The sequence below is a fragment of the Mytilus californianus genome, unplaced genomic scaffold (genome assembly GCF_021869535.1).
Source record: "Mytilus californianus isolate M0D057914Y unplaced genomic scaffold, xbMytCali1.0.p SCAF_3, whole genome shotgun sequence".
NCBI classification, from domain to species: Eukaryota; Metazoa; Mollusca; class Bivalvia; order Mytilida; family Mytilidae; genus Mytilus; species Mytilus californianus.
This window is the reverse complement of record NW_026262679.1, coordinates 75,195,113-75,221,923: the sequence shown is the minus strand read 5'-3', so window position 1 is coordinate 75,221,923 and position 26,811 is coordinate 75,195,113. Positions and strand designations below refer to the sequence as shown.

General features: G+C 31.4%; 2 protein-coding genes across 8 annotated transcripts in view; one reads left to right on the top strand and one right to left on the bottom strand.

The window, feature by feature from the left end:
* LOC127733250 (F-box/WD repeat-containing protein 2-like) overlaps positions 1-5,926 on the top strand; it is a 32,214-nt gene extending 26,288 nt beyond the window's left edge. For all 4 annotated transcript variants that reach the window (XM_052242577.1, XM_052242578.1, XM_052242581.1 and 1 more), the window contains exons 3-5: positions 1,440-1,677; positions 3,883-4,660; positions 5,769-5,926. In XM_052242577.1, the coding sequence (XP_052098537.1) occupies positions 1,440-1,677; positions 3,883-4,660; positions 5,769-5,916 (1,164 nt within the window). In that variant the 3' untranslated portion in view covers positions 5,917-5,926. The remainder of the gene's footprint in view (positions 1-1,439; positions 1,678-3,882; positions 4,661-5,768) is intronic.
* A 4,278-nt stretch (positions 5,927-10,204) lies between these two features.
* LOC127733259 (nucleoside diphosphate-linked moiety X motif 17-like) overlaps positions 10,205-26,811 on the bottom strand; it is a 39,270-nt gene continuing 22,663 nt past the window's right edge. Inside the window, exons 1-3 of one of the 4 annotated variants that reach the window (XM_052242606.1) lie at positions 20,502-21,491; positions 19,069-19,095; positions 10,205-13,920 (exon numbers count right to left, since the gene is read on the bottom strand). In XM_052242606.1, coding sequence (XP_052098566.1) covers positions 19,081-19,095; positions 20,502-21,221 — 735 coding nt within the window. In that variant the 5' untranslated portion in view covers positions 21,222-21,491 and the 3' untranslated portion in view covers positions 10,205-13,920; positions 19,069-19,080. Of the gene's footprint in view, positions 13,921-19,068; positions 19,096-20,501; positions 21,492-26,811 lie in introns of those variants that run through there. The other 3 variants (XM_052242605.1, XM_052242602.1, XM_052242601.1) reach the window with 3 other exon arrangements.

The following is a 26,811-nucleotide window of genomic DNA, read 5'->3' as shown; positions in this document are numbered from 1 at the left end:
ATTATGTTTAAAGAAATGCATATTTATAAAGGAAGACCAGTAAATATATCTGCAAATGTTGCATCTTTTTTTTTTACAAAAAAATCCATATGAAAGATTTGACACTATATTTTAAATTCTATTATAAAATAGATTAAGTTAGCACTATGGTAAATTTAAATGGGTAATTATGGTTGCAAACTCCATTGGAAATTTGAATTGAGTTTATGACCATAACTTGAGGGAAAGAATTTTTTTGGGAAAAAAAAGGGGGGGGGGGGGTAAAAAGAAATTGTGGGGGGTCAATTTTTTCTCATTTCAGATTTCAGAAATTAAAAAGAATTATTCTTCAATTATTAATTTTTTTTCAAATTTCAAATATTGAAAAATTTCAAGAAGTAATCTTTAATTGCACAGTATGGCGCATTAAATTTTTGTAAAATCTTTGACCACATTTGTTTATTTGTTATGCCGAATCTAACCGTGTATTTAGATTTTTAATTTTGGGTCCAGTTTTCAAATTGGTCTACATTAAGGTCCAAAGGGTCCAAAATTAAACTTAGTTTGATTTTAACAAAAATTGAATATATGGGGTTCTTTGATATGCTGAATCTAAACATGTATTTAGATTTTTGATTTTTGGCCCAGTTTTCAAGTTGGTCCAAATTGGGGTCCAAAATTAAACTTAGTTTGATTTTAACAAAAATTGAATATATGGGGTTCTTTGATATGCTGAATCTAACCATGTATTTAGATTTTTTATTTGTGGGCCCGTAATCAAATTGGTTCATATTGAGGTCAAAAGGGTCCAAAATGAAACTTTGATTTCATTAAAAAATGAATTATTGGGGTTCTTTGATATGCCAAATCTAACCGTGTTTTTAGATTTTTAATTTTGGGTCCCGTTTTTTAAATTGGTCTACATTAAGGTCCAAAGGGTCCAAAATTAAACTTAGTTTGATTTCAACAAAAATTGAATATATGGGGTTCTTTGATATGCTGAATCTAACCATGTATTTTGATTTTGGACATTGGACCATAATAGGTAAATTAAAAAAATTCAAGTTCTTAGACCACATTCTTTCTGTGTCAGAAACCTATGCTGTGTCAAATATATAATCACAATCCAAATTCAGAGCTGTATCAAGCTTGAATGTTGTGTCCATACTTGCCCCAACTGTTCAGGGTTCGATCTCTGCGGTCGTATCAAGCTGCGCCCAGCGAAGCATTTTATTTATATAGATTAGACCGTTGGTTTTTCTGTTTGAATGGTTTTACACTAGTCATTTTTGGGGCCCTTTATAGCTTGCTGTTCGGTGTGAGCCAAGGATCCGTGTTGAAGTCTGTACTTTGACCTATAATGTTTACTTTTACAAATTGTGACTTGGATGGAGAGTTGTCTCATTGGCACTCATACCACATCTTCTTATATCTATTATTTCACATCATTTCTTGTGCAGGTAAATAGAACTTGGAATAGGTTAGTAACAGACTGTATCTCCCTCTGGTCCCGTCTGATTTGGGAGGCAGGGTTGAAACAACCTCTAAAGATAACAAGGAACCATGTACATACACTGGCAAAGAGAATCAGTAGGAACAGACATATGGCAGACAGAAAATCTATAAGAGAACAGATAATCAAGCCGGCTAATGTTAATGTTACCTATCTATATCTCAATGGAAACATGTTAGCTATTGGTAAGATGCATGTTCAGAAGTGAAAAAACGATATTTTTTCTTGGATTTTAAAGGACATATATGAAATAAAAAATTAGAATATCCCCTAAATACCAGATTGTATTCTGCAGCCTTTTGAGACATACAACACAAACATTAAAAAAGATAACAGAAATTTATTTACTACATGTACCAATATGACATGTATGAAGAAAAGGAGATCTGGAGACAGCAACCAAATATAACAAAAAAACCAAGAAACATATTGTTTGTTCAGCATAGTCTCCAAAAATACCATATCATTTCTGAATTCTCCTTGACAAGATGTGAGTGAATTTGTCAGACTTCTAGGAATTAGTAAAATACAGAAAAGTGAAAAAAATATTTACAAAATTTTACTCTGGATAATATTTTTTTATCATAAATAAGCTTTTGTCCAAATTTCATAAATTCTGTGAAGGTTTAACAAAAAGTTATTGATGTCTGACAAACTTTAATTGTAGAATTTATCTTAATGTGAACTGCAAAATAAACTATTTCCTATATCAGTAAAATAAGGAAAAATTAATAAAATATTTTCTAAATTTTATCTGGATACTGTCTTTGAAAATACAAAAGCTTTTGTCCAAGTTTCATAAAACTCCAAGAAGGTTTGATAAAGCCATTAATGTCCAAAAATACTCTAAACACAGACTGAACCTAAATGTTATGACAACAACAATATGTAGAATAACTTTGTTTTTCTTCCTTAACAATATGTTGCAGGCATGACAAAAATGATAGAGGCCAAGGACTAACTGCTAGACTATGGGATTTTTGTTTGTTTGTCACTTTCAGAAAGTTTGGCCCCCTTTTCAGTCTACTCCTACACCACTGATTTTTCTAAAGCAAAGGAACAATGCTGAGGATGTATTAGTGTTGTTAATAATATTCAGACATATTTATTGCATTTTTATTCAGAGGTTAAAACATTCTCTGGCTCCTATAAAAAGTGTGATCAAGTAAAACAAAATTTAAAGTGTCAATATTTAGGAAATATTTAACTCCTATATCATAATTTATTTTTTTTTTTTTAACAGAAGTGGACAGCTTTTATTTGCAAGAAAGAAAGTTATTCTTTGAAAATAATTTTGAAAAAAATAGGGGCTTTACCTAATATCAATAAAGAAAGAAAGAATATGAAGTTTTTAGTTTATTCCAGGTATTTATGTAAGGAACTCAAAACCAAAAATCAGTTTATTTCCTGTCAGATATAATATACCATTTGAATATAATAAAATGCAAACTTGAACTATTACACCCCATGATACCATATTTAGAATTGATATTTTAAAAAAAAATAGGAAAAAGTCATGAAGACATAAGTGTGAACAACTGACTGACAGATTAAAAATGTACATCCCCCCTCAACTTCCCAGATAAGGATCTACTTATTCACAAATGAAACATATACTTTGTAGTTTTTTCAGGTTTTCCTCAGGTCAATTAATCATCCATTTTCAATTTATAAGATTTATTTTGTTTTTTATTAAGGACGTTTCTACATCATTTCTACATTTTATTTTATTTTTATAGATTATTCTACAAAATAAAATGATTACAGTAGTAGTAGTAGGGAATGTGGTATTGATGGCAGGTGTATAATTGTCTGTGTTAATCTTATTCACAATTTTTCTAGAATGTAACAGAATTAAGAGGATGACATACTGTATAAATATGAATCAAAATAGATGAGGAGTGTACATTAGTAGGAAAGCAACCCAAGAACACAAATAACCAAAAGACACCTACTGTGGATTCGTTTATTTTCGTGGGTACGAATGTTCGTGGGTTCTTGGATTTTGGAAAAATTGTACTTTTGTGGATATTTGAATTTGTGGTTTTGCCAAAGTCAGCAAACAAGCATATAGAAACTTTGTACTTCAACAAGAATTTAAATTTGTGGTTCACGGTTACCCATGAAATAAACTGAAATTGGTGTCCCACAAGTAATAATGAATCCACAGTATTAAAGAAAACACTTTTCTTTTGTTAAAAATAATATGTTGACATCTAGATAACTGTTTTTTGTGTTATTGAAATGTTGTCTCATTGATATATGCCTGTCAACTCCTATTATTTAAATCCATATTGATATATTTTGATATTTTTTGATATTTTTACAGATATAGTATTCTTTTTTTTGAAATGCTTCGTTCAAACTTGGGCATCTGATTTGAATTTCAGGTGGAGAAGACAGATTTGTTTATATATGGAACATCAGAGTTAACGAACTGGAGAAAATGATAGCAGCTCATAGCATTGCTGATCTGAACTTTGACAAGGAGTACCTCTATACTGCTTCCTATGATAATTCTGCTGCTGTATGGAGCTTTGCTACTGAGAGCATGTACTGTTTGTATGCAGGTCACATTAACGGTGTGATGAGTATCGATGTGAACAGGGAAGATAACCTCGTTTTGACTGGATCAGCTGATTACACAGTTAAAGTGTGGGACTTCCATAGTGGTCACATGCTCAATTCTTTTTCAAATATCCATTTTGGATGGGTGAAAAAAGTAAAGTTTTTAGAAAAATTGAAAGGTGATAGACATTTAGTGATATCATCCGATGCTAAAGGAAATATTTTCATTTGGACTTTCCAGTTTGAACATAACTGGTCGAATGAAGTTGATATCTTAAAACACCTCCAGAGCTTTGTTTCACCGATAATCTTTGATGACAAAACTTTCTGTGTTGTATTGAAATCTGCTGAGTCAACAAAATGTACTGATGAAAGTATAAATTATTTTTCTATAGAAAATTTAGATACAAGACCCACATTTAAGTTGTTAAAGAGCAAACGTATCACAAATGTTAAGGATAAACTATTGATTGATGCTGGTCGTCGATTTGCTGTTTTCATGGTGAATGAAGTTGATGCCATCAATATGCAGACTTATTTTTATATTTATGACATAGATAGGGAGAATGTTTTACAGAGAATTCAAGTTCCTAAAGATAGGTAAGTTTATATCTGATTTTAAGATTCAGATTAACAATATCTGATATAAAACAAAACCAAAAAAATTGTGAAAATCAGAAAGAAATGCTTCCATTGCAGTAAGAAAGTTTTTTTTTATATCCAGTTTAAACCTATTATCTACTCGAGCAGTTCATTCAACCTTTGGGTTTTGTGGTAAGTGCGCTTTTTTTTTACCGTGAATTCAATTTATATATGTATAAGTAAATGGGGTCCTGAAGACACTAATCTGATCAGCGAAACATGTTGGCCAATAAAAGTTGCAGTTTATTTAAGTGTTGTTGTCAATTTAGCAGTATGTATATCGTATATCTTTTGCCAATTTCATATTGCTAATCATAACATACGTATTAAACAATATACTATTTGAGGATTTTTAACAAATGTAATAATAAATTGTATGCATAAAAAAATAGAAAAATTTTAATCCTGGGAATGACAGAACATTTATAAAATCATTCAATCAAATGACAAAATATTTAAGAAATAAGTCATTTTTATTTTCTTAACTTCCTCATAATAACAGGGAAGGGACATTTGTTTAATAATAAGCTTGAATATAAAATTAATGGATATAATTCATAATAGATGTCACATACACAAATTTACTTTTATATAAAACATGTAAACACCTACAAATTAGTTGAAAAACTGGAGTATCTTTCTTACACCAAATAATATTCTACCTGATGTCCCTCTGGCTTGTGACACAATTAAGTAAATCTTGACAATTAGAAAAAATATCACTTAAATGGTTCCTGCTATGAGGATAACTAAACTGATTAGGATGTATGTACAGAATTTACATCTCAACTTTGGTAGACTGTATGTTGCCGCCCGTGAGACTGTGGTTGGTTAGATAACTTAACTAGTAGCTTTGCCAATTTTATTTTATCCATTACAGATGTGAGAGTGGCTTCAGTATCTAACCCTCTAGACCGTGATTGGTCTAAAGGCTATACCAATTATTACCTGTGACCATTTGATTTTGGTTGTTTATTTCAGATGTGAGGTAGTGACTTAGGACTTGATTGTTTGATGGCTTTACAGATGATTAGCTTTGACCATTTTATTTTGTAATCTATTTCAGATGTGAGGGAGTTGCTCCAGTACCTATCCTTGGAGACCGTGATTGGCTAGATGGATTTACTGACAATAACCAACCAAATCTATTATTTATATCTGTAGAAAGACAATTTGTGACATTACATTATCTTAGTCATAATAATAAAGTGTGATTTTACATTTTATACTTTTATACTTATTCCAAAGATGATTTATATTTTGATCATAGCATTCAAATGTTAAAGGAAAACTCTTGGTTATCCCTAATACAGCTGTATTTCTGTAGTGAAAGCTAATGCAAACACAGGACTAATATGAGAATCATGCGAAGTTAATATCACAATTAGTTGTTTGGGCCAATTAGACCCAGCATGTTGTCACAATATGTCCATAACATTTTTAATTTGGCTTCATTGGAATAGACATGGTCTGAATATTTAAAGTCAGTGTGATGAATTCCAGAATCTAAAAACACTAAAGACATGTAAAGATGAATACAGGCTTTTACTTTAGTTTCACTTTAAATGCCTAAACACATTTTCTGCAGCAAAAATATTGACAGCAATGTCCAATCAAGATGTGCCATTCAATGAAAAGATTTCAGCCAGCAACAATTGTTTTCCATGGAAAATTTAAGTTAAATATGGATGCATTTAAATTCAGCAACATGACATTGGTTATGGTATGGTTTATGTGCCTGCCCAAAGTAAAGAATCTGGTCAGTGGTTGTCTTTATTTTTTTATCTCTTTATGATTTCAAAACTTTTTATAGTCTTTATTAAATTCTCACACAATTTAAGACTTATTTTTTAGTGCTTGGAACATGGCTAAATAGGCAATTGTCCATATTTACAGGCCAAATAGGAGGAATAATCTGGGAAATAACAAGACGTGCAAGTTGATCTGTGTTTATGAAAACTTTGGGTTATTGAAATGCACTGTGGGGGATATGGTAATGGTCTCCACTCATCTGTCCGTCTGTCTAAAACACATCAATACTCAGACCATTTGACAGAATCTCTCAAACTTAATAGAATTAGAAGGATTATTTTTTGTCTTATTTTCTTGACCGTGCTGTATTCCTAGTTAAATTTGAAAATGTTTACAGGAGTTATGGGACTTTGACCATATTTTGGAGTATTGTGACAAAAACATCTTGTGAATGCAACTCTTTGGAGACCATTTGACAGAAATCTCTCACACTTAGTACTATAGTTTGCCATCATATATAGTTTACCACTTTATACCACCTTTTTGATTCAACAATTTTTACGGAAGCTGTGGGACTTTGACCTTTTTTTTCAGTATTGTAACCCCATGTGAAAATAACTTCCCTTAGATCGATTTAGAGTGAGCTCTTAAACTTGATAAGGTAGTTTATCATCATGTGTAGTTGACCATATAACACTGTCATTTTGATATGATATTTTTTTGTGGGAGTTATAGAACTTTGGCTATCTTTTTTTAGTATTGTAACTGAAAACAACTCCTTGTAGAACATTTGACTGAAAGCTGTTATACTTGGCAGGATAGTTTACCATCAAATGTTGTTGACCATATTATACTGTCCTTCTGAACTGAATATTTTTACAGGATTTTATGGTTTTGGACTAATTTTTTTTAACTGTTGTACCACAATGATACTTTGTGAACACAAATCCTCTGATTTATTGGACAGAAAGCTTTCATTATAGAAATGAAGAGATTTTGTATTATTGCCAATGAGACAACTATCTAACAGAGTTCAAATTAAGTGGATATAAGCAATTATAGGTCACTGTACAGCCTTCAACAATGAGAAAAACCCATATATAGTCGGCCTGACATGAAAAATGTGAAACAATTCATGAAACATGAAAACTATTGGCATATTTTATAACAATACAATTTAGGAAAAACAAATGTGACAGACATGAACTAATTACCAATGAATTACAGGCTCCGGACTTGGGACAAGCAATAAAGAATGGTGGGATTAAACTTGTTTGTGTGTCCTAACCTGGGACAGTGGTGTAACAGCACAACATAAGAAGGAACTGTAGAAATCAGTTGCAAATGAATTAACCCAATAGATCAGAACAAAGCACAAAAAAAACCCCAACAAATTTAAAAAAAAAAAAAAAAACAGACTCAAGTACTCTCAGTTACTGAAAGCTAGATCACTAAATAAATCATGTTCTTGCGGACTAAAGTATCAGTCAGTCAATCAGTACACATCCAACAAATTTGACAGCTACTTGTTTACCATCATATTAGTCTTTTAGATTTGACCATTTTAAAGGAGTTATGGGACTTTGACATTTTTTTTTACTTTGTACCACAATGACACTTCTTATTTTGTAGGTTTTGATACCATCATGTTTTGTTGACTGTAATATACTGGCAATTTGATTTGACCATTTTTATAGGAGTTATGTGACTTTCTATATTTTAACTATCATCATACCACAATGACACATTGAATTTAATTCCTCGTTTCTACTACTGCAGGGGACATTTCACTATGGTGTAGCAATCTTTATTTTGTAAATTTGTCCATTATATTTGTCCTTAACCATCAATCACACCTTTTTATACAGTTGTTCTCAAAATTATAACTTCTTTACAGCTATCTAGATAAGTTAAGGATGTACACCTCTGAGGATCCAAAAATTTCTAGAATTAAACTTTTTTTCTTAACCTGATTTTTGGGTTTATATGACTGTAAAAAATTAATTGCTGAAGAAAAAATCATATGGTGGTGCACTTCTTTTTTTGCTACGGCCCTTTGAAAGTACCCAATTTTGATGATTTTCCCATTTTTATTAAACTTTTTTTCATACTTTCAATAAAGATGAAGTGGACCAATCTGAATAAATTTAACTTAAAAAAACTATAGGTAGGTGTTAATATAAGAAAGTTTTATCATATTTTGATGCTTTTTCGTGTCAAATTTACAATGCTGTCAATTTTGTAAATTTGTGATTTTTCTCTGTTTTTAGAACAAAATGTATATTATTCCAACTTCTATGTTATAAATGATTGAAAAAATACATATCTAAGAAATTTGAAAAGAAAAAGTGATATGGGATGTACATGTTTCTGGTAAAATCATTTCTTGTACCCCTCACCCATTTTCTCAAAATTGTGGCTAAAAAGACTGACTTGATTGGTAATAAAATTTGAAAAATTTATTACTCAAAAACTACTTATTGTAAATACACAATTTTTTCACAGAGTTAAGTTTGATTATGATATTTATTAAATTCATTGCTTTTTTCCACTTTTAGCACATGTTTTGGAAATAATTCCAGAACGAGATTTCAACGAGACTGAAACGTCAGAAGAATACATCCTTAAGTGTGATTAAATTATAGATCTGTTAGTTATCTACCCTTCAATGAAGGGAGACAAGATGGTTTAGTATTTCTTCTTCTGGTTCTCATACAACCTTGTCCAATCCAAAATCTTTTATCTTTGACTGAACTTATGATATCAAGCATGAAGGTGATATTGTGTAGCATATTATCGTGACCTTCATATGATCTCAACCTTTGACCTCAAGGTCAAAATAATTGATATATCATTGGAATGCAAAAACAAGAGTAGACATTTTATTTTTCCACAACATACCATGCTAGTGTCATGTGATTAATTTACAGGAAAGTAATCTCTTCGTAAACTGATTGCAGCTTGTCAGGACAAGTGCAGGGGATCGTCAATTCAAACCTTTTAGGGTTCAACCAAAGACTGGAAAATTGGTATTTACCACTTCCCTACCAAGAATACAGAAATTTGGATTGATTGGACAATCGGAATACAGGGTTCTTCTTACAACAAATTTGTGGCCTTCAGTACTACCTGTTTCTTGTGTGTTAACTTGCATTGCAGGTCTTCCTGCTGCCTGTTACGTCATGAGGTCGCACTCTGAAAAATTTGTCTCAAACTTTGCTTCCATTGGGACTTTATTGCAATAGATAGTAAAGAACCTTCATTACTATTGTTTGTCTCAACCTACATTATGACATGACTTGGGCAACTTTGCTCCTATAGGAACTTCATGCATTTTAGGAATCTGAGGAATGGAAGCAAAATTTCTATGGGGGTCTGCGGTGCTTACATCTGAAGGTCAACAGGTAGTCAGTAAGCAAATTCTGTTAAATCTAAGACATTAAGCTTTTTTGACCCAATAAACCCTTGTTTAGTATGAAGTCTTTTTTTCATGAAACATATTTATGACTTTTATATTGTCATCTTTTTCTTCATAAAGGAGCCTAGGTGGTTCAGTTAATTTATTTACTGTATCACTAGCGTGTAAACACGAAGGTTGTGAATCTCTTCTTATGCCACCATTCAAGATAAAAAGTTCAATTAAGTTACTTAATGTTTCCTCTTGGACTATAACAAGAGACTTACTATAATGCTTAGGTAAAACTATGAAATTTCATAAGGCCATTTTAACAGGAAGAAATTCAAAACAAATAAATCATTAAAGTTTATTTTTCTGACAAATATCACAGTGTAATCAATATATGCAATGTTGTGGATTTGGTGTTGTAAATGATAACATGATATCTGTAAAATCAATTGATACAAAATGTTAGCAAAAATATCACAGAAGTAAAACACTCACATTTTTAAACACAATTAAAAATGAGTGCAAATCAGTTTTTTTGTTCAATTTGTGTAACCTTTTAGATGCCAAAAAAGACTGGTGTAAGAATTTAGGTCAAAAAGGCAATTGTTAGAAATTCAAGTTGCTGTGGGATGGGAAATTGGGCCATATATACACAACTTGTTAGCAAAAATAAATTTAAATTCTTATTAAATAATACTCCTTCATAAAGTAATCACGAAAGTTAATTTTTGTCGAGCCTTCGACTTTTGTCGAAAAAGCGAGACATAGCGATCCTACATTCCGTCGGCGTCATCGTCGGCGGCATCCACAAATATTCACTCTGTGGTTAAAGTTTTTGAAATTTTAATAACTTTCTTAAACTATCCTAGATTTCTACCAAACTTGGTCAGAAGCTTGTTTATGATCATAAGATTATATTCAAAAGTAAATTTGGTAAAAAAAAAAATCCATTTTTTCCATATTTTACTTATAAGTGGACTTAGTTTTTCTGCCAGGAAACATTACATTCACTCTGTGGTTAAAGTTTTTGAAATTTTAATAACTTTCTTAAACTATCCCGGATTTCTACCAAACTTGGAAAGAAGCTTGTTTACGATCATAAGATGGTATCCAGAAGTAAATTTTGAAAAAAAAAAAAATCCATTTTTTCCGTATTTTACTTATAAATGGACTTAGTTTTTCTGCCAGTTAACATTACATTCACTCTGTTGTTAAAGTTTTGGAAATTTTAATTACTTTCTCAAACAATCCTGGATTTGTACCAAACTTGGACAGAAGCTTGTTTATGATCATAAGATAGTATCCAGAAGTAAATTTTGTAAAAAAAAAATTCCATTTTTTCTGTATTTTACTTATAAATGGACTTAGTTTTCTGCCAGTTAACATTACATTCACTCTGTGGTTAAAGTTTTTAAAATTTTAACAACTTTCTTAAACTATCCTGGATTTGTACCACACTTGGACAGAAGCTTGTTTATGATCAAAAGCTAGTATCTAGAAGGAAATTTTGATAAAATTTTGTTCCATTTTTTCCGTATTTTACTTATAAATGGACTTAGTTTTTCTTCCAGTCAACATTACATACATTCTGCAGTTTAAGTTTTTAAAACATTTATTAGATTCATAAATTATCCTGGATTTTACCAAACTTGGACAGAAGCTACTTACAATCAAAAGATAGTATAGAGAGGAATATTTTTATTAATTTTTTTCCTCATTTTTGTTGAGCCTGCGATTAACACCAAAAGTAGGCCAGACACTGGGTTCCGTGGAACCCTTACGAATTTTTATATATTAAAACACAATGAATTGTATTGTAAATCAATACATTTTTATAATTCAACAATAACAAAGCATTTCAATTCCTTTTAAACAGTATTCAGGATTTTAGTGAGACTTCCTTTTTAATGCTTTAATATGTCTATCTGCTTACAATACAGTACAGTGACTGCATTCTTTGATCAAAACAATTTAAGAGATGACAATGTAAAGAAGTAGGTTCATTTTCTCAGAAAAAATACTTATTGGTCAGAGGATGCAGCCAATGTTTTCTTCCTATGCAGAAATAAATGAAAACTGATTATAAATACATCTTTTAATCAAGTCATGAATAAATCTGGCATCATCATCAAAATATTTTACATGAAGCTCATTTTGTATTTGTCATAATAAAACATTAAACAATCTATTTAATAAATTATATATCTGTGAGAGGCTTAGGGGTTTTATCATCTGGCCAAATAAAGCAGTTGATTTTACATAAGATTGCCATGCATTTTTCCCACTTTTTGCAGTATAAACTTTCACAAAAGATATGGACAGTCTGATCAAAATGTTGATTTTAAATATTCTACTAATTGTTGGATTAGGGTCTTACAGAAAGTTCATATTTTGTGTCTTGATATCAATATTTTTTATGATTGACAATTTTTTGGTATATTAGAGTCCACTTCTATATTTACAAATAGTCTGTAGGAATTTCATTTTTATTGATTATTGAAGAGAATATTGCTCCCCTCCCCTTCTTTAAAACGAAGATCAGTAAATTAGTTTGGTGTATAACTTATGATAATGAAGAGTAGGGTTTCATTTGCACATATGACATGGTATTAACAAGTGAAAACATCAAACTTAAGCAAATAATACATATGAAAAATGTAAAAGTCTAGACTAGATTCATCAATTCACTACATGAATAAATTAATTTAGGTAGATAGTTTTATGTTGACCTAGCCTGTAGAACATTACTGTAAATTCAGAAATTATTGCGTGCATTTATTATTGCGATTTTTAAAAAATGGACAAGAATGTGAGTTTAATTATTGCGATTTTAGAAAAATCTACATACAGATCTATGGTTTAGTTATCAAAATGCGAGTTCCTATTATTGCGATACTCACCGAGTCGCATTATTCGCATTAATAAAAACCTCGCAATAATTTCTGAATTTACAGTAATTGTTATCAACAAGCTCTGTTCAGCTGTCCCATTAATATTTATCATATCATTCATGTACAATACAGTGTTTATTATTGAATACCATATGTTGACCTCTGGTTGTCTTTTGGTTTTTTCTGTGTTGGGTTGCTGTATCATTGATACATACCCCACATCTCCTTTGTTCATATAACTAATTTTGGAGTCTTTTGTAATATTTAAAAATTAAATATACTACTTAATAGTATATCTTTCCCGGTGGTCTGGATTGCACCAATTATATTGCAACAAAAGAAAGAAGTAGTACAAAATTTTTTTAAATCTTTTTACAGCACTATAACTTTTCTCAATAGAAAAATGTAATATATCAAACAGTTTAATATATGTAATAAATCATATTTGTGAAAAAATAACTTCTTACCAAAATAAAATCTGAATAATGCAAGAATGTGTAAAGAAATAGTAACTAGTAAGTGCATTGCTTTTTATGTGCTTAGAAACATATCATGTCTTATTTTATCCTGCAGGTTTTTGGTGTATCAGTTTTATGGCATACTTTATTTTATCCCATTATCAAGAGACTATAAGATATCTTTCAAGATTATTGTAACATAAGGTTCATATTCAACAATGAAAAATTTTGCAGCTGTTGGACAAACTATTAAAATAAAGTTTTTTTGCAGCTATTGGACAAGCTACCGGTATATTAAAATAAACTAAACACAAAGGTTTCTTAAAAAGTTGTCTTTTTATCTCCATTAATACTAACTTCTTCCAGACAATTCCGTTTCTGAGAATATCTTCATTTCTCACACCATTTCATATTAGAAAGATTTACATTAACCAGAAGCAATCATATCTTTTTAACTAAATATAGCAAGATACTAATACTGTTTTTAAGCCAGAATAAGTAAATATTCTACAACTGTTCAGCACTATCATAAGTTAAGAATGGCAAATAAATTCAGTCGTTAATTCTACAGGCTCTGTTCAGGTATGGAACTGGACTAGAATCCAGGAGGAGGAATGTTCTTATGGTATACTAGTACATAAAACGGTCATTCCAACCTGGACGTTCATCTGTGGATATTGGGGTAGCCTTCTTGTTATTTCTCGATTGGTGCTGAAAATAGAATATGAATATTCAATTTTTTTTTATAAATCATGAAAATAAAAACTTAAATATTTCAGTTATACAGTTAATCTTTGTACTAGCAAAAAGCTGAAGTCTGCATCCTAAAACTGAAAAATTATATCTTTATTTTTCTAGTATTAATTGACTGATAGATTGTTGGCGATATCCTGGCGGTTAATTTTCATTTTTTTTTAGTAGAGGAAGCCTGTAAGACCCACAATCTTTGACAGGAAAACTGACAATTCTTGTCAATTAAGATAGGAGTTAAACATTGTTCATGTGCAGAATTCAAACTCACAACCTACCTACAGCCTAGTGATTCAGTTGATGAACTATTTAGACCATCGGCCACAGAGGCCCCTATTTTTTGAGGACCATTAGCAGCCCTATGACTGTTGGCAATCCTCATTTAAATTAGGTTGAACTGTTTTTTGGACTAAAACGCGTAGTCACTCCAGTAAAGAAAATGCCCAACACACACATTCTAGTTCTGAAATTGTGTTGTCATGGCAATTAAGAATATATATAATTGTATATGATTAATGGTAGTTAAACATAAATGTTTTCAATATATATTGAAGGTCGTCATAAAAACTGAGAATATATGCTACTTACTTCCGTTCTTATGTTGTATTGTTACACCACTGTCCCAGGTTAGGGGGAGGGTTGGGATCCCGCTAACATGTTAAACCCCGCCACATTCTGTATGTATGTGCCTGTCCCAAGTTAGGAGCCTGTAATTCAGTGGTTGTCGTTTGTTTATGTGTTACATATTTGTTATTCGTTCATTTTTTGTACATAAATTAGGCCGTTAGTTTTCTCGTTTGAATTGTTTTACATTGTCATTTCGGGGCCTTTTATAGCTGACTGTGCGGTATGGGCTTTGCTCATTGTTGAAGGCCGTACGGTGACCTAAAGTTGTTGGTTTCTGTGTCATTTGGTCTCTTGTGGAGAGTTGTCTCATTGGCAATCATACCACATCTTCTTTTTTATATTTAGGAGTTGGGATATGAAGAGCATTTAAGCTATTTGACAATTAATAATATGCATGTGACTGTGCTATACATTTTTCTCCCTTAGTCGACATAATACATAAAGCATAAAGCATAAGAGATATCTTTTCTTTGGTTTTTTAAAGCAAAATATTAATTCAGTATAAAAATGCCAGTGTGAATGAAACATTCAAAAAAGTTACAATATTTTTTTCCATAAATTACAATAGTGCAGTAGTGGACTTAAAAAAGGATAAAACTGAATTTCCTCTCATTAAAATATTTTAGCATACTACATGATAATGTTTAATAGATGGTAAATATATCATTACTACTTAATGCTGTTTTGTTTCTCACACTTAAAACTTTTCATTTATATGTTTTTACACATTTGACATTTTCCTAGGCTATCCATTAAAGAATTGCCCAGTAACCACTACATGTACATTGTATATTTAAAAAAACATACATGATGTCATGTAAATTTCATCACAGGTAATACATTGTAACAGTGTCCAAGCTATTTTAAGTTAACCCAACAAGGAGGAGAGCAGTTCCCCCTTACCCTTATAATCCTGCCCATGCATTTAGGTTTTCTTAAAGAAAACAAATACTTTTTCAAATTTATCAGAAAAAAAAAAATCTTTTTACATCCCAATAAAATACATCTACTAGGAAACAATACATTAATTTATTCCATTATTTCTTTTTTATCTTTAAACATGATCAAGTTTTCAGACAAGAAACCACAGGAATATGCCCTACTTGTTAAACTGTGCCCCTCTACCCTTAAATCATAACTAGAACACCAAGCTTTATACAGAAACATTATAAAGCAAGCACAGTTAGGATTGGTCCTATTTTGGCATCATATATTTATTAAACTAGAGGCTCTGAAGAGCCTGCGTCGCTCACCTAGATCAATGTGCATAATCAACAATGGACTCTCTCCAACATTGTAGACAAGAAGAGAATTCATGACAAAAATTTCTTTTTTTGTTGATTTTGTATTGCTGATCATTTTTTCTGTTTAGTTTCTCTCTATCTTCTTTAGTTTTTGCTCAAAATACAAAAGTGGGTAAAAAAATCCTCATTTAAGGGCAATCATTCCCAAGAAGACTGACAGTCTACTAACAATATCAATAAAATTTGACTTGTTTGTGGATATTGCCTTGCTGATCGTTTTTGTTATATAAAGTTCTATTTATCTATTATAATTTTTATCATATAAGGCAAAACAAAAACAAATTGGTAAATATTGTCATTAAAAGGCAATAACTCCATCAAGGAGTTGTCGGAAAATTCCTGCATATTGTCTTTTAAAAATGTATATCTTGTCTTGCTGATCATTTTTTTTAATTTAAGTTTCTATCCATCTATTATAATTTTTAAGATATAAGGTAAAAAGGCAAAAATTGGTAAAAAAATCATCATCAAAGGGCAATAACTCTAATTACGAATGGACTGACAATTTCGACCATGCATACTTATTTGTAGATCTTGTCTTGCTGATCATTTCTGAACTTAAAGTTTCTCTCTATCTATTTTAGTTTTCAAGATAAAAGGCAAAAATGAAAAAAAAAAATATGGTCATTTAAGGGCAATAACTCCTATAAGAAGTCGCCTGACAGTTTTGACGTCAATGAACAATTGGTAGAGCTCAACATTCTGAACATTTTTGCACTGTCAGATTTTCTCTATTTATAATGGTTTTCAAAATAACAGACAAAACTTGCATTTAACCCCTATGTTCTTTTTTTTTGCCATGTCGGCCATCTTGGTTGGCAGACAGGGTCATCAGACACATTTGATACCCTAATAATGATTGTGGCCAAGTTTGGTTAAATTTGGTCGATTAGTTTCAGAGGAGAAGAATTTTGTAAAAGTTAACGGACAACGATGATGGGCGCCAAGTGACAAGAAAAGCTCACTTGTCCCTTTGGACCAGGTGAGCTAAAAAAAGTTATAATTAAAATATACAGTTATTGTTCATTCATTTTGCCTAGTCTTTTTGGGGATGAACATATCAATTTGCTGGTATATAGTTTGTTTGAAATTTTTTCTCTTGTCTTATTTGCATTAAAAAAAATCTGGGTTTGGCACAAGATGAAGTCATCCTGTACTATTTACATTGTTAACAAGATGACTGAAATATTTTCTGAGGTACAGTCACTAATAAAACAGTATAGGCCAGCATGGTTTGATACAGATTTATCAGCAGATGAAGCACTGTTAGCTTGTTTTCAGTATAAGCAGCATGCATTCTTTCATATGGAAGTATTTAAAATGGTTTTGCTTACTTATTTTTCTTACCTTTTATACATTTATTATATGATTTTTGCGTTATTACATATTCTTTCATTGTCTTTTGCCAGTTTTGGTATTCCACTGATCTAGATTAAAAGGGGGATGGAGTGTTCTGAAGACTTCAAAAGGTTTCTGGTCTGTATCACACTGACATTTTTTTAATGTTGACCTTTTTATCTGACCTTAAAAAAACCAACTGAAGTCATAATCTCTTCATGATGGTTATGTGAACGTATAATGAAATAGAGAAGCTGTGGACCATTCATCAATAAGACTAACAACCTGACAACACAAAAAAATAATAACTTTATAGGTACTTTCCTGATCCATTTGAAATTTCAACAATATGTTTATTTATTTATAAATGAAATGGGTCAAGCTGTATTGCAAACATTTTTGCTACTGAGGATGGACCTGATGCTCAATTAAGTTCCTGGAAACTTCTTATTGATTACTTTTTTTTACTTTTAACATCTGAAATCTTTCAATCTCCTATAAAATTGCAGTCTACATTTGTATATCAATTTTTTGGCAATAACAGAACAAAATTTAAAAAATTTATGCACTGACAGACATAAATGACTACAAATCATTTCAAGTTATCAAGTTTTTATCAACTAATTTTTAAGTGTAGTGCATGTGTTTGTACATGTACAATGTATGCATCACACTTTAAATACTTGTACTCTATATGTGATTTAACTGCTAAATTTCAAGTACATCTTAATATTCACAATACATAGTAGTATTTACAATACATGTACTCTGTCTAAACAAAATGGTGTTTTTAAACTAGGCATTTATCCAAATTTATTCTCCTGGATCAATAGTAATAATCTTCCATAGAAAGTAGAACTACCGTACAGTGGGAAATCAAGTGTAGATGAAAAATCATTTAAATCTAATCCAAGTATTAATATCCACATGTACCCTACTATAAATGTTTATTCCAAATAATTAAATAAAAAAGAAGAAATTTAAATACATGATACCATAAAATCACTTTAATATTGGTTTTATTGATACTTTACCTGTTTTTATTGTATAAAACTGTTTAGGAATTTATTTATTTACTTTAAAGTGGTGAGAAAAAATGTTTCAAATGACATTTAAGAATGAAGCTTGACTCCTTTACTTTGATATTTTGCACTTAATTAAAAAAGGGTACAAGATAATTGTCAGATTTAATTAGATTTAAATGTCTACATAATCATACATTGTGTATTTAAATTTACAAAGCTTTGTCAAGCATTTAACCTTATTACTTATGGGTCATGAATAAACTGATTTAGAAATTAGTTAAAATGTCTGCTATAATACTAATCTTGCTTTATGTAAATAACTTGAACTGACCGGCAACTATTTCTGTGTTGTAATACACAGATCCAAAATATCATAATGTTGTGCTACAAATGTATATAGACACATAGAACATTTACCAGACATGTCAGAAAGAAACATAAAAAACACAAATATATTCTAACCCTGACCATGATGATGAATCTCATGAACCAGTAACTTGTGTGCAAAAATCATGCTACTTATGCGTTCACACTTTAAAGGTTCTTCAATTTCTATGTGCAGCAAACCCACAAACAGTGAAAGCAGTGAATAGTTACAAATACTTGTATACTGTGCCAGTACAACCATTCATGTTAAAATATGTAATTTGCATTAATATGATTTTGAAATTCCTTTCCATGCAAGACTTTTAATATCATGTTTAACAGTTTAAGCAGTGTGAACACCAAAATCAGTCGGGTTGATTCTATGCCACCTTAGTGACATTACTGCATTCAAATATATATGACAAAAAGCTAAAGCATTCCAAGCCTACCTGACATAGATGTTATAACAAATAATCCTGAAATGATATCGACATCCAAGTAGTAAAAGGGATCATTCAAATAAGTTTTCCTAGTTATAGTCTCCTAAGAAACAAAATCTTATTTCACATTTTTAAATGAAATTGAGAGAATGGATATATTCATTTGTCTAAAAATTTTAATTTAATTTTCATGTTTTCTAACAATTAATTGTACACCATTTTACATTTGGCAAATGTCGCAATAGATACTGATAAAGGTTATTGGTTATCGGAAATAATAATTATTAATTTTTGTATTTACATGTACATGTATTATTAATATACTTTTTTATGACTTATTTTTAGTGTTGCAAGTAAAAGGTAAATAACAGTACATGTACATATTTGCTTAAGAAAATACCTCTTTATAACAACTAAGGCCTCATAAATTTTACACTCAAAACAAGACTTTTATGTAGTGATCATATATATACATGTACATGTACATGTACATGTATATACAGACCAGTGCAAATAAATATGAACTAGAAAACTAACATTCCTGTGTGGACCTGGCTTAGACATTTTTGTGTGAGACAAAGAATCAAATAATTAGTATCAATGAAAATAAAGCAATACATGCTCCAATGGTACATTGTTTCTTTTTTTCTGGATTTCAAGTTACAAGCAAATCATGCATTTAGTGCTTGGCAAAATACAAATCCCCCAAAAATTTATCCTGATAATTTGCTCTGTTCAATGATTTTTTTGTTGTTTTGGCAGCCATTTGTTCAACCCATTGCCCCAATAAAAAAATAAAATAAAATACTAATGAAATAGACATACAATGTAAGTTTCATCACTGAATGTGCTGACCTATAGTTTTAATTACATGAATCTGTAAACATTATACCATACCATAGTTATTAGCTCAACATGTACACCAACTTATTTTTTTTTTATACAGAAAATCATTATTGTCCTTATAAATAAAGTGACCCTCATAATTAGTAATCACTAAGAATTGCTTTATAACAATCTGCAATATATACATGTAGATGTCAGATATAATACAGAATGGAAATGGGGGATGTGTCAAAGATATATTTTTAGTAATTGTAGACATCTTTCACTTTTTTGAACAGACATGTGTCAATGTATATTTGTTGAGCCTAACAGAAGTTCCACTGGAAACTTTGTTATAAACAATGTCATAATATCTGTTCCTGTTGGAACAAATATTCTATACCATTTATTCCGTTAGGAACATTTACTATAATATTTATTCCAGTGGAAATAATATTCCAGAATATTGTTTCCATTTGGAACTTATATTATGAAGGAACTTCTATTCCGTGACACATGTACATGTATCTATTCAAAATTATATAACTTATCTTTTCATAAAAAATCACGTACAAATGAATTGCAAAGTGGATTTAGAAAAATTAATTAATATTAACCATTGCTGCTGATGGATTTCTGGAACCCATTCTTTTATCTTGTGATGACAATGCAAGTCTTTTCTGACTTTGAGAGGCTGATGGTGGTGCAGGTGCTCTATGAAGCTTTGCGCTATATACAGCTGATGGAATTCTCATATTTGAACTAGGTGTAGGTCCATTACTTATTGGTGGCAGTGGTTCTGCTTTAGCAAACTGAGATCTTTTAGCTGAACCAGCCCGTGAATTTGAACTTGAACCTTTTTTGCCAGGTCCTGGCACCACTACAGTGTTTGAACCTTTTAGTTTAGCAATATCTGCTTGGTTCATCTTGCCACCGGCTTGTTCTTGTCTCCTTAATATTTCTTTTAATTTCATATTAACATTATAAGCTTCCTGTAACAGTACATCTGTATCTTCATCTGATAAGTTTACATTTTCTAACATTTTCATAACATCATCTGGATTTGTTAAATCAAAATTAAATAGCTCATTTGGAGGGATAATAGTTCGATCTGTTTCTTCTGAAATCATCGTCTCTTCACTATCTTCTGTTATCCCTGTTGTTCCACGTGAGGCAAGATCGATTCCCGACTCTGGGGAAATATCTCTGTTACTCGGATTTTCTAAATTGTCTGTCCGACTGTCCTGTTTCTCCGTTTCACCATCACTCGAATCCGGCGAATCATTTATTAATTCCAGTGGCGGAACAGGTGGATTTGATGTATTTTTGGAAGACATTCTGTATCGATTGTTTACAAGCTAAAGAAAATGTAAGTTTCACATGACATGTTGAAATTACTTCAAGAATGACTCAAACAAACATTACCGTCTCTTCTGTTTGGCGTCATTCGATACGGAAGTTGATAATTTTCAATGTCGTGCTGCCATCTGGCGTTAAAGGGAAGGAACTGGGAAGGTTGTTGAATATTGCTTAAAGTTATTTCCCGCCTACTTATGATATTTAGGGTTCGAAATATGAAGTATTTGCATCATTGTGATCATCAACCTTAAAGTGACATTATCATTATGATCTTTACTGACTAAAATATACAGGAATTTCAACAAACTTGAAAACAAATAGCTTTATGGTTTTCCTGGATCTTTGAAAAGTATGTTTAAAAATAATTTATTTATTAATATGTTCCAGTAAAAAAAACAATACAAAAAACATTGCTTACATCAAACTGAAATCCTCAAAATAATAAATATTTAACCATTTTAGGAACACAAAACTGTTTCCAGTAATTTTCGGTTTTGTATTGACTATTTTAACATTCTATATATATAAAAATGTTATTATCAATTTTTGTTTTTAATTATAAAAAATGTTAAATTTTTCACTGTATATACGTCTCCACAAAGCAATGCGCAGTACAAGTGACATAAACTTCAACGTGTTGAAGGCGGTCACTACAAAGTAGAAGTAGAAGTAGAAGACTAGTCCACAGGACCATTAGCTGTGGAACCATAGCTCTAGCAAACCTTGGGACATTGTTTTGTATTTGCAGATAGTCTAAGGACCAAAGCAGCTATAGTTCAACAGCTCCAAAACCATTAACACTGGATAAAAATTAATGAAATCCAGTGGTTCCCAAGGCTTTGATAACTCAACTGGACATTTCATTGGCGTAGCTTACGTTGAGGCAAAAAAACAAACTTTTCTTTTAAACAATTTTCACAGCAGCAGACTCACTACTAAACGTTAGGTACCGACTTGTATCGTCTTTTTACCGTTATTGATTCATACCCTTTGCGAGTTCAAGACTTATGGAAACATTTTCCTCCTCTAGTCTAATTGGAAATCCTGATCCCTTTGCGATAGTTTTCAGTAATCTCAATATGTCGAAGTCAAAGAAATCGACACAATTGAAGCTGGCACATCTATATAATCCTACCCCAAGCAAAATCGGTAGAATAGATGATTACCCAACTCACAAGCCTTCTCCGATCGAATCACTTGACCATTCAGGTAAATTATTAATTTTTTGCAAGAATAATTTCTAGTATATGAGGGTCTGGTTGAGGTTTACAGAATACAGAAAAATATCCTGAAATTGATTTAAACTTAAAAGAATAGAGATTTGAATGGTGATAAATATAAAAGAAAGGAAAATCACATTATGGACAAAAAGAATTAAAAATAAATAATTGAGGAAGCCCATACCAACCCTCATATACAATTGGTAACGTCTAAAATTGAAATTTCGCTGTGTGTTGACATTTCCCCCGACGTGTAATACTTCAGCTAGTACATTGAGTTTCATTAAACTTTGATACCAATTGAAATAAAAATTACTAATATTAATCAACATGCACAGAAAATAATTTGCTATCAGTATGTTGTTCTAAAGTTTTATTCTCACCAAGGATTTGTATAGTATAGTGTCTTACTATACAAATCCTTGTTATCACTATTTAAAATTTATAGTTTTTTCACTAGCAGGGAATTCTAAATAATTGAAGGAGTCATTAATTCCAACGACATAAACAATATATATCAGTTTCTATATAAAATTTTCAACCAAATACTGTTTTCATTTATTATGAAGACTTCAGAAAAAACGTAAATTTTTCCGTTAGTACTTCACCAGTTGTGATTTTCACAATGGGAAAAAGTTCAAAACCGTATAAGAATTTGAAGACCATCCAAAAAATATCAGGACAAAACACAATCAATAAAAGTGCTGTGGTGCATTTCACATGTAGCATGTGTTTATTTCCTAGTTAATAAAGAAATGCTGCAAGCGTGATGTCTGGTAATGTTTCTGGCATTAAAACCCGCTTACAGCAAATCCAATCAAGAGCATATATCTGCATTGCAAAGCGCACATTTTGAATCTTGTTGTTAAGTCCACTATTCTGTAAGTCAGTTGATATGGTTTCTTTGAGGATTCTCAGCTGTATTGTTGACTTGCTGTGTCATTAAAATAAACCCCATAGATATAAGAAGATGTGGTATGAGTGCCAATGAGACAACTCTCCATCCAAGTCAAAATTTATAAAAGTAAACCATTATAGGTCACAGTACGGTCTTCAACACGGAGCCTTGGCTCACACCGAACAGTTAGCTATAAAGGGCCCCAAAAATTACTAGTGTAAAACCATTCAAACGAGAAAACCAACGGTCTAATCTATATAAAAAACGAGAAACGAGAAACACTTATAAACCACATCAACAAACGACAACTACTGAACATCAGATTCCTGACTTAGGACAGGTGCAAACAAATGCAGCGGGTTTAAATGTTTTAATGGTACCAAACCTTCACCCTTTTTCTGAAACAATAGTGTAACATCACAACATAGAAAGACACACTATAAAATATCAACTGAAATAGCTTAACTCAATCAAAGGACATATTAACACCATTGAACATACACTGAACAAATAAATTTGACCTATGATACAATGTAAATACAAAATAAATAAACTATACCTATTTCCTTTTATTCGTAAAGAATTTAAAATCTGGGACGTTCACTGGAAGGATTCAATTTGAAAAAAGTGGTAAATGTTATTGAGAACATTTATGTATTCATCCGAACATTGAAAATGTTGTAGGTACCAGTAATCAACTCAAAAATCTGTAGTATAACTTAGTGTAAGGCATATTAACATTATTATGATGAAGTAAAATAAAACAACTGTTACTGCTTTTATTTTTAATAGATTCTTTTTTTTTCAAATTGCAAAACTTCAACAGCTTATGGGGGGCTGCGCCCCAGACCCCCTGCCTCAGTTATAACAGAAGGCAAGCTACGCCACTGCATTTGGTCACGGACAGTAAACCATTCTTCTCTACTGGACCAGACTATTTTTACAGGACATTTACACATATGATTTGGACAAAAATAACAAATCTTACTGGTCATTTGGTCCAGTAATGCATATCACTAAACTGGACCAAGCCAATTTTTACTGGACTTTGCCCAATGCACGCCACTACCTTGGGGAATGACTCATTGACTGGAAATCCTTTGAGGCAATCTTGACCTTTTGTACGACAAAGAAGTGCTGACAAACAGAAATTAATATTAGCCATGACTGTCTAGTCGAATTGGCCTTAATAATTATAATTCTAATGACAAAATAAAGTGTTTACTTATATTCTAATTTCTAGTCATTTTAGTGGAGCAGGATCTGCTTACCCTTCCGGAGCACCTGAGATGACCCCCAGTTTTTGGTTGGGTTCGTGTTGCTTAGTCTTTAGTTTTTTGTATGTTGTGTCATCTGTACTATTATTTGTCTGTTTGTCTTTTTATTTTTGGCCATGGCTTTGTCAGTTTGTTTTCAAACTATGACTTTGACTGTCCCTCTGGTATCTTTCGTCCCTCTTTTAGTACAGATATATCATTTGTGTTAGATGTATGGACATAAAGTTAAACATCTCAAAATTGAGATAAAATGGTTATTTAACACTTTATTGTCAAAAAAATTAAATATGAGTAACAGTCCCACCAAAAATGACTTTTATGTTATTCATATAAACATCTTTGTGTAGCCCTATTATCCGTTGGAGGTGTACCGATGATTTTTTTTGGTCATGATTTATTCATTAGCAGTAATAAGACCACATCTCCTTATTTTGATATTGATTGCAGGATTTGTTTCTCCATGTTGAGCTATTTTTAGTGTATGCAGTAGAAAGTGTCCCTGTGCTATGCCTTTATATTCTATAGCTATTGGTTCTTTGCCCTTGAGAGAGCTGTCCCACTGTGGTCTTAAACTTATAATGAATAGTTGTCTCATTGGCAATCATACCACATATCCTTACTTTGATATTTGAACTAGCTTTCAGTAATTAGATCTGTACTTTGTGTTCCTTTTTGTTATTTGTTTTTGTGCTTAGTAATGCTATGATAAATCAATAGCAAGCCATCTCTTAGTCTAGCTGACTTTAATGGCTTGTTCTTATGTATTTTTTGGCCCGGGTTAGAGTAAGGTTGAGCACTCAAATACATGTTTAAGCCCAGCCACTCTCTATGTGCATGGCAAGGGTCCGAATCCAAAAGCCTGTGACCCAGTGGTTGTTTTGGTTTCTATAAGTTTTTAGTTTATTGTTATTGTATAGTCAGACCTTTGGTTTTTCTCATATGAATTGTCTCATATTTTATCCACTCTGGGTCTTTTATAGCTTATTATACTGCCTAATAGGTTAGATCATTGTTAAAAAAATAAGAAAATAACACTTTTAATATAAATTTGATGCAACATAAGCACTTTTTTGGAATTACCTTCATCAGGACCGCTGAAAACCACATATCTAAAAGCCAAGTATTTATAAGGACCAAAATACACAAAGACCTACCGGTATATGACTAAAAGGTCAACTTTGCATGAAAGCAATTCAGTCAACTCTAATTGTCTTCAACTTTGTTCTTTGGTCTTTCAAAGGATATTTTCATTAGTTGTCTCAATGGCAATCATACCACATCTCTTTTTTATATCTTTGTGTAAGAGACTTTTGCTCATATCTTATTATTAAAATTTTAATGAAAAGACCTTTAAAATTTAATAAAATGCTCCGCTGGGGCGTAGCTTGATACGACCGCAGAGGTCGAACCCTGAACAGCTGGGGCAAGTATGGACACAACATTCAAGCTTGATACAGCACTGAATTTAGATTGTAATTAAATATTTGACACAGCATAGGTTTCTCACACAGAATGAAAGTGGTCTAAGAACTTAAATTTTTTTAATTTACCTATTCAAACCATATCATTATTATTTGCTTTTATATATAAATCAGAAATAACCAATTAAAAATGGAAAATTTTAAAGAAAAAAAATGAAAACCCCCCCCCCCCCAATTTTTTGAACCATTCTTATGATTCATCACCCCCAAACTCAATCCAAGCTTTCCCTTTGTAGTATGGTACCTTGCAGTACAATTTCAGAGAGATCCATACACTTGAACACAAGTTATTGTCTGGAAACTAGAAAAATGCTTGTTTTTTGGCCCCTTTTTGGCCCAAATTCCTAAATGTTTAGGGCAATTACCCCCAAACTCAAAACCCAGCTTTCCCTTTGTGATATGGAACCTTGCAGTACAATTTCATAAAGATCCATACACTTACACACAAGTTATTGTCCTGAAACTAGAAAAATGCTTGTTTTTTTGCCCTTTTATGGCCCCAAATTACTAAAATTTTGAGGGAATTACCCCCAAAATCAATCCCAGCCTTTCCTTTGTGGTATGGTACCTTGCAGTACAATTTCAGAGAGATCTATACATTTGAACACAAGTTATTGTCTGGAAACTAGAAAAATGCTTATTTTTGGCCCCTTTTTGGCCCCTTATTCCTAAACTTTTTGGGCAATTACCCC